This window comes from Acanthaster planci, linkage group LG01, assembly GCF_054643075.1.
Source record: "Acanthaster planci isolate LZ-2023a linkage group LG01, COTS_SCS, whole genome shotgun sequence".
Lineage (NCBI taxonomy): Eukaryota > Metazoa > Echinodermata > Asteroidea > Valvatida > Acanthasteridae > Acanthaster > Acanthaster planci.
This window is the reverse complement of record NC_141777.1, coordinates 18,007,223-18,024,707: the sequence shown is the minus strand read 5'-3', so window position 1 is coordinate 18,024,707 and position 17,485 is coordinate 18,007,223. Positions and strand designations below refer to the sequence as shown.

The window sequence follows — 17,485 nt, the reverse complement described above, 5'->3', positions numbered from 1 at the left end:
TCACCTTTTTATGGAACTGTCCCGGTGAATAAAATACAATAATATCAGCCTACCGTGTGTGTTTTATTCTGACCATAGGTCTTCTGTTCAGTAATGCCTGCAGTAGATGTCATCGCCCTACCCGCAGACCCATCAAGCCCTCCGATGTCTGAAGCTTCATCATCAGAGGCACTCAGGTGTGTAACAATCAACTGCGATCTCCAGACAGGCTCCCTTCAATCTCTGACTGGTGATCATGCCATTCAATTCAGTATCTACTCCTCGGGTATCCTAATTCACCGAACTTCACATCATCGTGAATTCTACACACTTCCTTCATCTAATAATTCCTGACTCTCCATATATTCTTCCGCTTGGCCTGGCCAAGCCCCACATTGCTTTCCAGACATGAGTTCTTCTGTAGTGGGTGTGTTCAAAGTGTACATACTGTGACTGTTACGAGGTCTGACAAAAGTGTGCCTACTGTCCACACTCACTCTCGTTAATGGTTTGCCATGTCTGCCCTTTCAACTGTGCCCCACGTAATCAAAACGAAAAGGCAGAATCGGCAAGTACTTGTCAATTTCAGCATTTATCCACTCATGCTATCTATTCCAACAAGTAAAGGGAATGTTATAATGCTTAGATGTATTATGAAAATATTTGGATACTTAAGTCATGGAGCGATTTCCATCTTCGGATGCTCCTTACCTGCATCTTTTCTATTCTTGCAATGCATGCAGAATGACCTTTATTCCTCGTGCATGTAATGATATGGCTGTAGTCCTCCAACTTAAGGATACAAATGGCCACTTCGAACATAATACAACAGGGCTTACTTTTCTTACAATGAATGCTTCAGCCTCTTTTTACATGTGTGCCGACCTTCCTACACAATCACCTGCGGTGGTAGACCATCACTGAGCACCAGTTGGCTGGTCTTCCTTTTGTACCTCCAGGTCCGGATGTGACTGTGATGACGGATGTGTTGCTATTCAGATGGGGGCCTTCCTTCCTCCACTCTGTCCTCTAGGGTCTGGGACACCACCTCTCAAGATAAACACATCAACAGATTAGAGCTCTAAGCAGTGTTCAATGCTCTTTGCCACTTCTGACAACACCTAGTAGGTTGTTCTGTTCAAGTCCAGAGCGACAACTCCATGGCAGTGGCGTACATCAACTGCCAGGGTGGCACTCGCTCTCCTCAACTGTGCGCTCTTGTGTGGCAGCTCTTTATGCGAACGAACGATCAAGGGATCACCCTCTAAGCCGTTCACATATCGGGAACCAGCAACAGCATAGCAGACACACTCTCTTTGGGCACCGTCCAACCAACAGGGTGGATTCTTCAGTGATCAGCGAGATTTTTGTTGAGATCGAGCTTCCCCATATCGACCTCTTCACTTCTGCCGACAAACCCGTCTCCTGAAGTTCTGCTCCAGGTTCCCTCACCCAAGAGCATGGCGACAGGTGCCTTACAGATCGACTGGTCAGGCCTACTGACGTACGCCTTTCCTCCAATATCCCGTGTGTCCTGTCCAAGATAAAACAGGAGCCATGTTGGATCTTTCTCATTGCTCCGTTCTGGCCTTGCTAAATGTGGTTTCCAAGACTGACAAGACTCCTGGTTTGACGGCAGCTGGTCCTTCCAGTCATGGAGGACAACCTTCATCAACCTAAATCAGGGATCCTCCACCCAGCACCGGAGGGTCTTCACTTCACATGCTTGACGTTGTCCAACAATCCTTCAGGGCGTCAGGTCTTTCTGCAGATGCTGCATCCATGGTGGCCCGGGGTCGACGACTATCCACTCACAAAATTTACAACAGCCATCTACAACTGTCACTGCAGCAGCTGTGCATTGAGTTCATCTTTATGTTTTCCATCATTGTTAACCTTTTATAATCTTTACTAATAACCTTAAAGTTATAAATTTAGATTTTTGATACTAACAATTTTAGCACTGTATTTCCTACTTAGTGAAAGAGACTACCTTTGTTTTTTGTTACACATCATGCCACGACCTTGTACACAGGTCTGTCAGTTATGAGTGTATGCCAGTGTGCATAGCACCCTTTCTGTGGATACACAGAGTGTGTCAGACAGCTATTATTGTTTATGTGCCTTTTGTTTTAACCTCATGTAATTTCAGTCTGCTAGTGTGCTAAATTGTCCAAAGTACATTGTACATGTATTTGAGATTTTTTAGTGGAATCCGCCCTTCCATGTGGGATGAACATACCGGCGGGACTGCAGTGCATTGGGGAGGGTCAAGGGGCAGTATGCATTAGCAAGTCTTTTCAGCGAATTGTTATAGGCACATGGGAAATTTGCATATGTAGGCTGGGCAGGGGTAAGTATCACTAGGAGACCTGACCCACTCCACGTGGGGAGGATTTACCCAATGGAATTACAAGTACCATGATTTCACTCTCATGCAACAGCATTTCTGTACTTTCCTGTTTGTGTCCCACGATATATTTTGGGGGCTACTACACATGTGGACAAGCCCAGTTTTTAGCAATTTGGTAGTATGAGATCCACACAGCCCAATTTCATGACTTTGCTTAATGGTGAGCAGGAAAGTTTTGTGTACTTTAGAATTAAAATTTGCTAACCTTTAAATAAGCACTATTTCGTGGCTTGGCTGCAATTCCTGTAGCCTCTGTATGGACCTTGTAAGCTCAGGGAATGAGATGGATGATCCATATTCTTGGTTTAGGCGCTTCAGATGAAAAAGTTTTTTGAATGTGAGGTACATGTAACTATTCATGACCTGTTACATATCATACTCATGACTGACAAGCCCATTGCCAGAGCCCAGAGAATCCAGGTTGTTACTACCAAATTGCTGAGTGTGCTTTGTCTACTGATGCAGTCATTACACCCATATACATGTACGCGTATACATACGAAAAGAAGTCTCGACTTATCCATCTGCCCACTTTTTATGTATCCTCTGCTGAGTTAGTGGCCCTATCAATTGAAATCAGTATGTCCCAACTTGATGATTTGGTAATCAGGCTGCTCTGATGTAAGGCATTATTCAACTCTGTCTTCAAATGTTTGAGGTGTGCCATCTTTTAAATTCCTTTTTTGCAGCTGTCATGTTTGGCTGATGAGTCTTGCTTACCTTATGGGAGTTAATGATGAATTTGAAGTACAGAATGATCAGGGAAAAGAGGAAGGAGTTATGACAGTCAAAATACTGCCATGTGATAAGAAAGGAAGGTAAGCCATTGGATAATAGTGGGTCATACTGTCATACTATTACACATCAAAAGCATTACAATTAATACTTGCATTATCACGAGTAAGTAATGTGTTCACAACACTAATTAGGCTCCAAAATGTCATTTCCAACATATTATTTATTTCAAATGGTAAGTATGAGATACTTTGATTTAGAAAGGAAAGATGGCGGCCATATAATTCATATGTCTTTGCTGAAAATTTGTGGTCTTTCAGGATTGTGTATGTGAATTCATCACCCAACAATCTTACGTAATAGGAGATGTAAAACTCTTAAATTTGATGATACTACTGTTAAAACTTTGTAGTGCATCTCCAGGTTGTTGATACTTTGTTGAATCTCATCATGTTTGTTGATGCATGTTGATGGTTTGTGGTTCCCGAGTAGCACACCTACATAATAATAATTAATACATTTGGGTCATTCCATGGCAGACCAACACACTTTTTGACCTTTGGTCTTCAGATTTTGATAAAAATTGCTGTGCTTGTAGACATCAATGAACAATAAATACTGGCCAATTTGTAGTGGAATCTGCTCTTCCATGTGGTCAGGGCAGAGATCAACAAAAATGAATAGTTTGCACTTAAAAATCCACCCTTTTAGTAAAAATGATACAAAATCCTCACATATTTATTGAATATATGCAAATGTGATATCAAATGTGGGGTTGGTGGGAACGTCCCCCCCCCCCACAAATTCCCAGTGCCCCCCCCCCCAGGTGTCCCCCACTGAAGAAAAAAACACGGATGAATGGATAGTAAACAAGGCTAACTTAGGACTGGTCCCCCAAAACACACCACTGAAAGTTGGTGTCCCCCATAAGAAGCTGATGTCCCTATTGTGCCCCCCTAGTAAAATCTTAGCTTTGCCACTTCTCTGAAAACCATTTAATCAATATTTCATTAACCGTAACAGTCCAAAATTGTCCAATTTCAATAGGACTGTACATACACCTTTGGGTTAACCACTTCATGCCGGGGCATTTTTCAATGTTGGTGATGCTGGGCTAGCATGACTATCATTTTTTCCGTTTTCAAAATCCTTCAAAAATTCATCATTTCACTTAACGGATGTTTATAGCCGCACGAAGTAATCTTTAGGCGCTACTCTAAGTTGACAAGTGACCTTCATTGACGCCCGAGTATTTCAGCCAGGCCTGCAGCCTTGTAAACAGAGCCCAGATTGTGCGGTGTTATATAACTGTCTTTTGTTCACAAACCTGGCTCAGTGCACTGCTGACCTCTTTTCAGTAGGGGCCAGATTAGCATGCAGCTGTGCTGTGTGGCTCATCGCTGCGGTAGTGGAGCGCTTTTGTCCCCGGTGGTAATCCATTCGCTCTCAATACCCCAAACCCTGGTATACTGTTTCAAAACAAGGCTAGATTATCACCACTTTTGAGAGTGAAAAATGTCAGTAATGCCCAGCAGCCTGGTCTTTTGTTCGGAGTTCGGAGGGCCCTGTTTCCTTTGTCCGAGTTCGGAGACGCGGCCACGCATATAAAGCATACGTCTCCGATTCCGGAGTCCCCATCAGGAAGTGGTTAATTTCATTTTAGAGCATAAACTCAGTGCTTGGGTACAAATTCTTCTATTATGAATACCTACAAAATTGACATATTTTAAGCTGACGAACTGTAGAAAAACAGTCACATTTTTATTTTTTATTTTAAACACCCAGAAAGATTTAAGTGGATTCTTCTAGAACAGGAACCACACTTTCAGAAACACTTGGTTTACAAAAATTTCAAAATGATACTTTTTTAATGGGGTCAAAGGTCACTGACCCATGCCAAAGGTCATCTTGACTCTTGATTCACAAAGCTAAATTTTCACATCATTGAAAAGAGCATATTCTGATTATTTTGATACCACATTTACATATATTCAATAAAAATGAGAGGGTTATGTATCATTTTTCTAAAAGGGTAGATTTTTAAGTGAAAACTGTCCATTTTTGTTGATCTCTGCCCTGACCACATGGAAGGGTGGATTCCGCTAAAAAATGGGAAGTATATTATATTCATTGATGCCTACAAGCACAGCATTTTTTTACAATCTGCTTGTATAATACAAACTTTGAAAACATTTATTTCACTTATTTATATTCAGCAAGTTTTTTCAACTCTGTGTGAATTTCATGTTAAAGAAGGCCTGTAGTATAATAATTCAAAGTTGTCTGCTCTATTCAGAGGGAATCTTGCAGATGAAACATTTTGAATCTTCATTTAATATGGAAATGTGTATTAGTGATTCCATCGTCTATGGTTCATTCCTGTTTAGAGCTTTAGGAGATGACAGCATGACATTAGACCCATCTGAGCTGCTTGGTAAGAGGCTTGATCTGCTGGTAATCATCAAGCAATGTCGTGGAGTGCAGTGGATTAGAGAAGAGAGCAGAAGAGGTGTCTGGTGCATGTAAGATTTCATTCTCAACAAGTGTAGACTAGATAGAAAAGTGAAGTAGAAATGCAAATCCAGTTAGCAATAGGCCTTGTTGAACTTGAGGCAGATGTTTCTTTTGTTAGAATTGATGCTGTTGTTACCCTCAAGAAATATGTGATTATAATTGTTCAGGTTGTTGACTGTGTTCATGGATACTAAGGTTAGATGCTTAAACTTGTCACTCATTGGTTACCACATTGTTATCACTCTGTATACTTGGAAAAGGAATGGTAACCCTGGCTTCTAAGACACTTCAACAAAGTAACAGACATAAAAGTGGCAACTTCTAAATTTCTGTGACAACATAAAAACTCCAAACTGTGCAGACATCTGTACAGGAATTTTTTACAGTGCTGTCGCTTACAATTCCAAATTTAGTATTTCACAAAGTAATTCTATTAACTTCACTGATAACCCTTTAGTGATTTTGTTTGTTTATATTCGGTAACTTTACTGATTTTTCTTTAGCAATTTTGTCTGTTCACACAACGGGTCCCAAAATTATATCTATTTTGAAAAAGCTATCAGTTATTGTTACAGTGAATGGTTGAAGCTACACGATGCCAACACGGTAGTGGAATTCTTTGCTTCCAACAAAGGAGACTACACTTAGGCTTGTATATTTCACAGTAAAACTTTCTCCATGCTGTCACAGTAGACTTCTCAACTTGTTATTCGGATCGACAAACAGTGGCGTAGCACAAAGGGGGCACCAGCATCTTTTGGGAGGGGGCACCAGCATCTTTTGGGAGGGGGCACCAGCATCTTTTGGGAGGGGGCACCAGCATCTTTTGGGAGGGGGCACCAGCATCTTTTGGGAGGGGGCACCAGCATCTTTTGGGAGGGGGGACCAGCTTTCAGAAGTGTGGTTTTTGGGGGCAAGTTTTTGTTAGTCTTGTTCAATAACCATTCATTCGTTTTTTTTTTCCAGTGGGGAAGCATCTTGCGGGCACCCCAAATTGGTGGGGGCATGTGCCCCTGGCCCCCCCATGGCTACGCCACTGTTGACAAACCACTCCGTACGACAAAGACCATTAAATTAAAGTATTCAAAATGTTTAAAGTTTTCTAATAATCTATGGCTTTCAAAACATCTGTTAGTGCTCTGCACTCCTTACAGAATCCCTAATCAAAACATCATAGTAACTTAAACATTCTTAACTCAAATTTCCAACTGCTCTGTGATCAAAATAATATAATGATGATTTCAACGTGACTTTTTACAACACTCAAGACATTAGCTTAGTTAACACTTACGGTTATGTTGCTGGTGAGAAACTTAGAAAGACAGGAGGCAGACTGTTGCCATGAACATCAAGATGATCAGGACAAAATGTCATGTATTTGGCCTGGAAATGCCAAATTCTAGAGATCGGGACTGACTTTCCTGTTCTCCACAGGATCAAACTGAGCCCAAAGTTGTTTAACTACTGTCTTCAGATTCCAGAAACAGGAAAGTTGGAACTGGTCTCTGCACTGAACCTACATGTATACCAGGTCTCTTGACATGATACCATCAACAAAAACCTTCAAGTCCTTTTGTTTTCAAATAATGCAAGCTGGCAGTGGTACTACATCATGTCCTGCTGCTACCAATAAGGTGCGCTTTGGGAACATTGCCATGGCAAGTGATCTTGTGTAAGATGAGTGAAGGTTCAAAAGGACGCTAACACTTACACTGTCAGTGGCTAAGGAAAGTCTGTTGGGGAATATTGGCCATTCACAATAGTGCACCTCCAAGAGTTTGCAACGCATTGACCAATTGCAGTGCGCAAAATTTGTCAACCCTTTCCTCATGCGCATTGGGTCAACAGATCTCGCACACTGTGATTGGTCAACAAATTGCAAACTCGTGGAGGTGCGCTACTGTAAAATGCCCATATTGAAGTGCATACTATTGGCTAAAAACTTTAAGATGATTCCATTTACACGGGTGTGGTGAATTCTAAAATAAACCACAAGACGAAGCAAAAACAGGCTTACATAATGAAAAACTGAATTCTTGTCAGATGAACTGTAACACACTTGACAATTAAAGTCAAATGTACTTGTGACATCAGTGCGTGCTCACTTCAAATTACAGGAAATTCATCTGTCCTTTTAGTTAAAGCAGTACTAAAATGAAGTGGAGAATTGTGATTTTGTCTTACAAATACATGTAGCATGTACTGTTGTAATTCTTCACATATATTTGCTAACAAAACATTTCTGATGTTTTCTTCAGTCTGAAAGAGACCAGAGTTTTAGGCCCTTTTGTCCAGGCTGAACGAGCCTTTTGCGAAAACGGCAGTGTCGTCATCTAGCAATTTGCATCTCCTGCATAATGCATGAATGAAATATGATGTAGGCCGTGGTACTCAATCAGCGCACGCTCTACTGTACATGTACATTGTGAAAGTAAAAAAAACACCCCAAAAAACGAAGACTTCTGTGAAGAACACAGCGTTGACAAGGAGAAGGTTGATTTATCTGAGGCCAGTGAGGAAGATTCATCAGATTTGGACCAACTAGATGACCTCGCGGGCGATATAAACGTGGTTAAAACACAAAGTGCCGAAGTCTACTGCTTCGAGCTAGCCGGATCATACCAATGACGACGGGGACGGTAATGCTGCGGCAGCTTTCGGGTGGACAAGAGCACAATCGGTTTTGAAACACAGATTGGTAAAATGGTAGGCCTAAATCAAAGTTTTTCATTGCCACTGAAATGGCCGATATACCTTTGAACCTGACTTTGTACATGCACTTTATGCACTTGTTACTGCATGTACTCCATGGAAGAAATTCCAACTTTGAAAGTCTCACGTTTTTGGTTCAATGTGTACATAGCCTAGGGCCTACGTGACATGTTTACTGATCGGCTGCGAGTCGACTCGCACCTTACGTTTGCGTACAGAAGGGAATTGGAAATACCATGTCTTTCTTTTGACAATGTGTTTACTGTATTCGATTATAACGAAATTAAAGTTGTCAGAGGATAAACGATGACCTTCACCCCATGTGCATTATATAACATGTCCTTTATAAGTATGTCCACACATAAATATACTTGCATGACCTGGGCTTGCTAATGTGGTGTTTGGTTTTTTATAGGTGCAGTTGTGAGCACTGCAAGTGTGTTGCAGCCACTGCTGCTAAACAACAGATGTTGTAAGGAGATTCCACAAGTACATGCAAAGATGGTGGAACTTAGCATGAGTGGACAATGTAGATCCCTGTGTAGATCTCTTACCATGAGTTGTTTTATGCCTGTTTCTTACATTCTGCAATGCTACAGACAACTCACATGCAGTAGCACTAACTCAGTGTGGCAGAGATGCTGTCCAGGGCACTCTTGACCAGTATGTACAGTTCATGCATTTTATTGATTTTTTGGGGGTGTATGATCAATATTGATTAGGATTTTATTTACTATGGGTATCCCTGTGTTTCGCATTTTACACTTTAAAGTTTTTTGTTCCTTGTCAAAGAAAAACCCATTTTTATATCACTACCCTGCTCAGACTGAGTTTCTTTAAAGCCCAGCCCAAACATCTATTTTTTATTTATAGTGTTTTTTGGTCAAACTTTTTATCTGCATGAAAATAGTACTTTTTCCACATTATTAGTTTTCTTTAGCATTTCATATGTTTTTATTTTTTACTCGGGAAATATCGCCACATGGCATATCATCAAGCAGTTCAGTGGTGTTGAGGTTAGATGCCACTGCAGTCCCATTGCCATCATGGACAACATTCTTGCATCCAAATTTAGACAGCGAGTACAAGGGATTCCGATATCCTCAGTTGGATTAATGTTTTGTCTGTTTTTTGTATCTAAGGTAAAAACACATCACATTATCTTGTTTATCGTGCATGCCAGTTCTTTTAATCCTCTTCAATACAACTTGCTGCATTCGACTCACTGCTGTCAACTTATTCTATAACTGTACAAGCAGGTTTTCAAATCCACACTGTGGTTACAGTACATGTATTATTAAATATTGTATTATTACATATGTAATATCTTGAAATAAACTAAGTGCATTCCAGCATGAAGCATGTACTTGTGTACATACATGTATATTTGTGGAGGAGTATATTATTTCAGAACCCATGTCTATTGCCATTCAAGTTTGATCCTTGTCTAAGAATTAGGTATAATGCTCTCAACTTGCACATATTTCTCACAAAATAACCACTTTTTCGAAGTTTCTCACATTAACTTGTCAGATCTTTTTCCTTTAATATGCATTGTTCCTGCTCTCAAATTGGATTTTTTCCTGACATGAATCCTCAAAATTGGTTTGTTAAAATTGGGCCCCAAATACACGTACTCCTATATGGGTTTATACACGTAGTGTGGTTTTCCTGTATTTCATACAAGGGAGATGCAGGAACTGAATAATTTTTGGACCTCAAAGAAAAAATTAAAATGCATCTACATTCCCATCCTGCCTATCCACAGTCTTGGAACTTTACGAATACATGTACCTTGTGTTTTTATGACAGGAACCTTGTGTTTTTATGAGTGGAATACATGTACAAAGAAAAATATAGACCGGGACCTGATCTTTTGATGTTACAGTAGATACGGTAAACATTGTACGCAATGTAAATTTATGAACAGTGCTCTTCCTCTGCACCATTGTAATTGACTGGGTGCCATGGTGGAATCACAGGTTTTCATCGCAGGAAGGGGCTGTAACATATTCTTCAACTGCACTGAGTTCACTTGCCTGTAAAAAAATCTGTTCAAAGATTTTCTTCACAATATATATTACTCAGCCACCAAAACAAAAATTGAGGGAAACAAAACAATTACAATTTTTTTTATTAAACAAATAACCGCAGCTTGATGGAACCATGCAACAAAAATATTTTTACACGTATGTAATAATGATGTAATTTGCAGATGAACTAAAAGACTAATTTAGACAAAATCATGCCACAACCATTCTGTCCAGTTCATAAGGCAAAGTATATACTGAAATTCCTACTCAAGACATTATTCAAATAACATATGCCGTCTAATATAAGCCGCATGTGTATGTACAAAATTGTACATGTGTAACCCGTGGTTCACATTTCAAAATAGCAGGAACCAAATTTCATATTAATTCAATTCCCTTTTGAACAAACTGTCGACCTCACACAATTCAGGATTTACGTCCAAAAGAGATTTTGCTTTATTGGAGGGAATAGACAAGCCAATCAATATGAAAAATATCAAATGAATCCAGAGAACACCAGTTCAGATGGCCATTAATTAAAATAGGAGATTTACAGAAAAAGTTAGAATACACTTTGAGCTCAAGAAAAAAATAGCGCCAAAGTTCTAGATGTAGAGATGAGTTGCAATGAGTCATTCCATGTCGTGTAGCCGGTTGACAAAAAGTGGAGAGCAAAAGTTCAGCAGAAGAAATGTAACGCAAAGGAATACATGTCCTTGCGGATGCTGGTGATTAATGCCACAGATGCCATGGTGTACTTGTGCTGTGTCTGCAAGTCACAATAGCTCGGTGGCTGAGATTCCTGGGGACGGCTCTTCAGGTGGATTGCAGATACTCCCCTCCAGACCCTCTTTCAGAACATGCAGTTCAGTAACTAAGATAGAGAGCCAACACTTGTGAACATGGGAAGACTTGGATTTTTAGGTCCTCCGGTCCAAAGAAAAATAATGCAGAGCGCAAAAAAAAATTGGCAGGCATGTAATCAGTACGATGGCAAAGCTTGGGATGCCAGGCTTGCCAAAACTCTGGGGCAAACTGCCACCCAGAACATGCCCTTGCCACATGGCCAGCTCAGGCTCTCATTGAACAACTCAAAAAATGTCACACATGACTCCAATACTGATTGGTCATTTAGTATCTAGTATAGGTAGATGAGCACTCAGCAGAAGTTTATGGCTTTCACAGCTTGGGTAAGGTATGAACAACTAGGGATTAAGTGTCACAACATCCTGCTGATCTCCTGAAAAGTTTACTGGTAGTGTACACACTGGTGTACTAGTCAGAGATTAAAGGCAGTGGATACAAAGAACATCCTGTGATCTTCCAGGAGAGCAGGAACATTAAAGATAAACTGAAGGAAGAGCAGGCTATTTGACAAAAGGAATAGGCAATAAATCAAAGGTTCAACACTGGAACACTGCTTACCAGTAGAGAAGTCAAAAGCTCAGGAAAGAACAATTTAAATATGCCAAAGGAAAACAGTCATAAAGAAATACAATTTGAAATTGTAACCCAAGACCTCTTTTGGGACAGGGTTACACATGTACACTTGAACCTCGATAATAAGAGGTCCTCGGGATGTTACAAATTATCTTGTTGTAACAGGAACCTTGTACATGTATTACCAGGAGGGGAAAACAAAAAGAACTTGGGACCTTAACTTTTCTTGTTATAACAGGAACCTCGTATTAACAGTGCTCTTATTGAGGTTCGACTTAACATGCAAATTACATTAAACTTCAATTATCATTCTTCATCAATTGCCCTGGTTATTCACAATGAGATCAAGCTAACCTCTCCAGACTGCAGACTAAAGCTCATGCTATAGAAGCATCAAATTCTTCGGGAGGCTCAGAATCCTGTATGGAGTGCTATCTGAAGGCTTCTTGAAGTACCTGAACTGCAATAAAAATACACACAATTACCCAGGTAAAAAACATGTGGAATGTGTAAGAATTTTTTTCTAGGGCCCTCCCTTCAGAAAGCACAAAAACACAGCCCTGCCCAATAAAACAGGTTTGTCTGCCTGCCCCCAGAAAATGTGGATTGGGATCAGTCCATGCTTTGAACATTACGTAGCCTACATGTGCATGTAAGTGGGGTACTTTTGTTTCTTTTTTTTTGTAATTCTTCCCACATGGCCAACCTGGACACACAGCAATTACATTCTGCTAACTCCACTGCCCATTTTCCTCATAGGATTTTGAATCACTCATGCTCACTGATAAGTGATATACTTTTCTAATACTAGGCCCGGCCTTAGCCTAACTATCTTTTTATGTCCAAGTGTTTAGGCCTTGGGCATAAGACACACATTTTGACAAATCATTTTAAGGTCTTATTTCGGTCCAGTTACAAATCTTATAACCATGGCATTAGGGTCCCTACTTCATGTTACAACTAAAAACAAAATATCCTCCAGAGTTTCGAAGAAATACAGAAGGATTTAAGGCTCTATAATCCAAGAAAATAAACCAAAACGTTAGGCCTAGGCCTACCCTTTGTTTCTCTCTCTTCTCAAACACCCCTTTTGAACGTCTGGCTGGATGAGATTGATCAGCATGATTGGTAGTGCCAGTCCTGGTGGCTATGGAGGGCAATTTTAAACTCTGTACTGCTCCCATCTTGAGTACATGTACGTATCTTGTCTTCAGGCCAAGTTATTGCTTCAGCCGAGACGACTGATCTTGTCAGTCGTCAATTCTAAGTGTTAACTGCATACTGCCGGCCAAAAACTCTGCACGAGTGGTGCAGACAACTTGCACCCACTACTGACAAACTCGGTCATTTTTCGGGAATTTAAAAAACCTAACATCGCGATTCTTCGGGGATGTTCTGGGGGCATGATGAGACTTAAAAGTACAAAAATCATAAATTCTCGTCTGTGTTTTCACTCAATCCCATACATGCATGAGCTGAGCACTACTGCTGGTCGCGAGACTACCGCCACATTCGTCACGACTTTGCACAGGTTCCTGTAATTCATATTGCGTTGATGTTGGTTTTGGACAGGGAACCAGGAACCCTTTTTATATAGCTCCCTCTGGGAGTGGAATAAAGAAAATTTTTCTCAAAACAACGATCTGCAGACACAAAATTCTTGGTTTTTATTAGTAATTTTACGTCATAAGCCATCATGAAAAACAGCAAAAAGAAGTGTTGCTGGGAACTTTGAGACATTTATACGGAAAAAAAAATTGTTTCAGTTTTTCAACTCCGTTATAGTGCAGCTTTAAGAACATATACAATAAATTGTAGTTCAACTTAAAACTGGCAGTTGTCAAAATTCAATTATAAATATTTTTTTATTGTCTTCATAGGTTTGATTTCTTTGACTGCCCTACACCATTTAAGACCAAGACAGTTTGGTATAATACGAATGCCAAATTCAGCTTCCAGAAACAATTTACCATCAAGACTGTAACTGAGGAATTTTTACGGTATCTCCAAACGAATGCACTCCTCCTACAAGTGTGGGGAGCACAAGGTATGTATTGGTCTGTTAATACATAGAAACCATAAATTTGTTAATTAATTGATTGGGTTGGTTTACTGGTTGGAATTCGTTTTGTATTTCATATGATGCATTTGTACGTATGCATATATGCTGTTTGATGAAACCCAATGCAGTGTCATACATTTACATGTATACAATTGAGTAGAACAATTAAAAACAAGTAGTTCTTTTAATAATGTAATGAGCCTTAAAGACATTGTGGTATATATACGAAACGAATCAATTTGGTGTTTCCAAAGTATATTTTGGTCTATTTCAAGACCGAAGAACCTAGTGCAAATCTCAGGAATTTAAATCTCAGGATACAGCAGGCAAGTTGTTCCATCTGCTTCGATTAACAACCTACGTAAGTTTTTTCATGATATACCATGAACCTATTCGCTGGTACTGATTGTACCAATTGTACCAGTCTGGTACAATCAGTACATCAGTATTCACATATCAGTCCAATTAAATTTTGACCCTATACTAAGAGAGTAGAGCCATGATCAAATCAGGCTTTAAGAAATAATACAACTGTGTCAATCTGTGTCAACGGCAGAAATGAAAAAAAGAATTCTTAAACGAAGTGTACACATCCTCCGTGGAGCAAATAGGGACAGCTATGTGTGTTTACAGGTCATCCAGCGTCAAGTAGTTGACAACAGTGTTGCATTGTGATGGGCATTTGCCATCTGATGCTTTTTCACTGGTGAGGATAGGAACCCAATTTTCAAAATTATCATGTATGGTGTGTTTTTTATCTGCAGCTAGTTCAGACAGTGATATCCAGGTAGACAGCACTAATGAGCAGACTCTGGGAATCCGTTCAAATCTCAGCTCATCCTCATTACAAAGCTACAGTGATGCTTCTGTGTCATCCTCTAATGATGAAGATCTTATGGTATGTCAAGTAACAGTCCATCTTTGGTCTTTGCCTAGGCTAATGCTGGTAACTTTGACTTCTTGTGAAGGGCCATAAGTTTTGAAAATTTTGTGCCACTTCGCTACGCTCATACGCACAAAAAGCAGTTTAGTATTAAGGACGGCCATACAAAGGAGAGAGAGGCAATGGATTGACCTTCCAAGTGTATTCATTCAGCATGGGGAGGTGGTGTGTCACGAACATCGAGCTTATCAAATCATGATACACTGGATTTTTTTTTTAACACTCTTTTCTTCCCAACATCCACTGAATTGTCATCTGACCGTCATGGATCATCTGATCCCACTTCGCTACACGTACGATTTTAGCCTGGATCTATCATTAATCAGATCATCTGATCCAAACATACCTACACAAACACCGTGTCACAATGAAACGATGACCGAATTGGAAAAGGCACGAATGATGTTGGATGGAAAATTATAATTACCAATCTATATAGATTGACTGACGATCGAATTCATCTTGTCTGTAATGTATTATACACAAGATTAAATTAAGCTCTCCGGCGTCAATAAAGGCCGACATATACTCCGTAAATATAACCCTTATCATAAGGACGGTCATCTGATGAATACATTATTAATACCGGACCTTGTCCGAGTTTCATAATTTTTCCACTTCCACACTCTTCTTAAAATCCACTGAATGATCATCTGACCGTCTTGGATCATCTGAACCAAACATCGCTACACATCCGATTCAACCCTGGATCTATTATTAATCAGATAATCTGAGCCAAATACATACACAAACAATGCGACACAATTAAGCAATGACTGACTTGGAATAGGCACAAATGAACTTGGACTGAAAAATTATAATTACCAATTTATATAGATTGACCGTCAAATCAATCTGGTCTATGTATTATACATCTAGTTTAAATTAAGCTCTCCGGTGTCAATAAAGGCAGATATATGATCCCTAAATATAAGCACTTATCATAAGGACGGATCTATACCCTTGTTATCACAACTAATCTCAGTTAAATGATTAGCTTTCATACATGCCATCTCATTATGTCGAAAGAGAAGGGCATACTTAAGAGAGACGTAACAAGCAGTTCTAAGGTCTAATAGCAAAGCCTCCAGACCTGCAAACAGATCGACAATTGCTTTGACTTGCGTAAGCCAAATTGGGTGTTTTTGTACAGATGGATGATGGAGGTCACATCTACCGCTGATGACGATATGCTGTAGGATGGGAGAATCAAGAGGGTTGCTTTTGGAATTGATTATGGAACGGAACCACTGCAATGCGGCAGCGGTGAAAATCAAAACACTATTGGAATCAATTGTGATTTTATTTGGGATAGATTGGATGCCAAGACTTGTTCAGAAATTGGCAGAGCCGGGGCAATACATTGTGAATCTAACCAGGACAGAAATTGATGACATTTGTAGAGATAAGAGGACACTGTACCCTCAGATTTAGCAAAAATCGTGTCCAGCTGGATAGACTCCTTCTGTGCTTGAAACTGACATGGAAAATCATGCCAGAAGGAATGGTTGCGAACAATCTGTATGCACACAAAAGGGAGGAACATATAGATAAGTGTGGAAGTCTTAACAAAAAAAAACCAACGTGGTAAAGTCGTTAGACCATCTCAAAATCTAAATATGCTGCTACTACGAAACCATCGAAATTACTTAACCCAAGGAGACTATTGTTATTTCTACCGTGTTTAAGTGCATGGTAACCCACTTCAGTATGAAGTCCTTAATCCAGGCGTGGTAATGCAACCACAGCAACAGCCAAAAGCATTGGCAATTCAGAGTTATAGAAGGTAGCGAAGCCGTCGATCGTAAATGGACCCCAACAAGAGTTAATCAACGAGAAGAATTTGTCTGAAAGAGCCCAGTCATCTGTGTCAATAATCTTGCTAACAAAATCGGCCTGATCATTTATGGTCCTGGGAATCCACTCGACATTAAAGCAAATACAATTACCGAGACAAATACTGAAAATGTCCATAGCCAAGTTGTGAAGGTATGGCTTCATGCTGCCAGATTCAATAATCTTGACTGCACATTGACTGTCGGTGAGTAATTTTAACTCAGAAGCACGTATAAAGGGAAGGAAGGAGAGCAAGGCAAAATGGATAGCCTCAAGCTCACGCCAAGTTGAACTCTAGCAAGCTGAAATCTGTTTTGATTCTGCTGGAGACCACAGCTTGTGGGCAGTGTTGGACATCACTGCAGATTATGCTGCCTGCGCCAGTTGAACTAGCATCTGAACAAATTATCCTATTGACAACATGATGGGCAAAAACAAAATGGACATTCAAATGTGGAACGTTGCCTCTCCAAAATTTAAGCTCAGATAAGCACGCATTTGAAGGTACCAATGGATATTGGCGGAGGCAGCAATTATCATCAATTACGAGTCATCAACCTTGTAATATTGCCGACCACGGGTGACAAGGAAATGATTTAGCCTACGAATGAATGCAAGTCCCTAACAGTTAGAGACGCGAATTGTTTGAACAGGGACTGTATAGATGCCTTAATTTTTTCAATCCTACGATCATTTACCTGCAGAGTACCCCGCGTGGTATCCCATCTCATAACCAGCCAGTCGATGGAAGATGCAGAATTCCAAATGCTCTTGGATATGTTGTATACAAAACCTGCCTCTAAGAGATAGAGCATACG

General features: G+C 40.1%; 1 protein-coding gene, 1 long non-coding RNA gene and 1 pseudogene across 4 annotated transcripts in view; 2 read left to right on the top strand and 1 right to left on the bottom strand.

Annotated features, from left to right (window-relative positions):
- The window catches only part of LOC110978143 (kinesin-like protein KIF28), a 79,107-nt gene that overhangs the window by 35,763 nt on the left and 25,859 nt on the right, over nucleotides 1–17,485 (top strand). For both annotated transcript variants that reach the window (XM_022232891.2, XM_087141597.1), the window contains exons 16-19: nucleotides 3,082–3,210; nucleotides 5,515–5,649; nucleotides 13,707–13,873; nucleotides 14,653–14,786. In XM_022232891.2, the coding sequence (XP_022088583.1) occupies nucleotides 3,082–3,210; nucleotides 5,515–5,649; nucleotides 13,707–13,873; nucleotides 14,653–14,786 (565 nt within the window). The remainder of the gene's footprint in view (nucleotides 1–3,081; nucleotides 3,211–5,514; nucleotides 5,650–13,706; nucleotides 13,874–14,652; nucleotides 14,787–17,485) is intronic.
- Nucleotides 20–3,072, top strand: LOC147800504 (uncharacterized). Its single transcript, XR_015426539.1, has 2 exons — nucleotides 20–176; nucleotides 939–3,072. It is a non-coding gene; the product is annotated as an uncharacterized LOC147800504 (long non-coding RNA).
- LOC110978146 (uncharacterized) overlaps nucleotides 15,419–17,485 on the bottom strand; it is a 3,160-nt pseudogene continuing 1,093 nt past the window's right edge. The window contains exons 2-3 of the transcript XR_002598024.2: nucleotides 17,366–17,466; nucleotides 15,419–16,350 (exon numbers count right to left, since the gene is read on the bottom strand). The product of XR_002598024.2 is annotated as an uncharacterized LOC110978146 (transcript). The remainder of the gene's footprint in view (nucleotides 16,351–17,365; nucleotides 17,467–17,485) is intronic.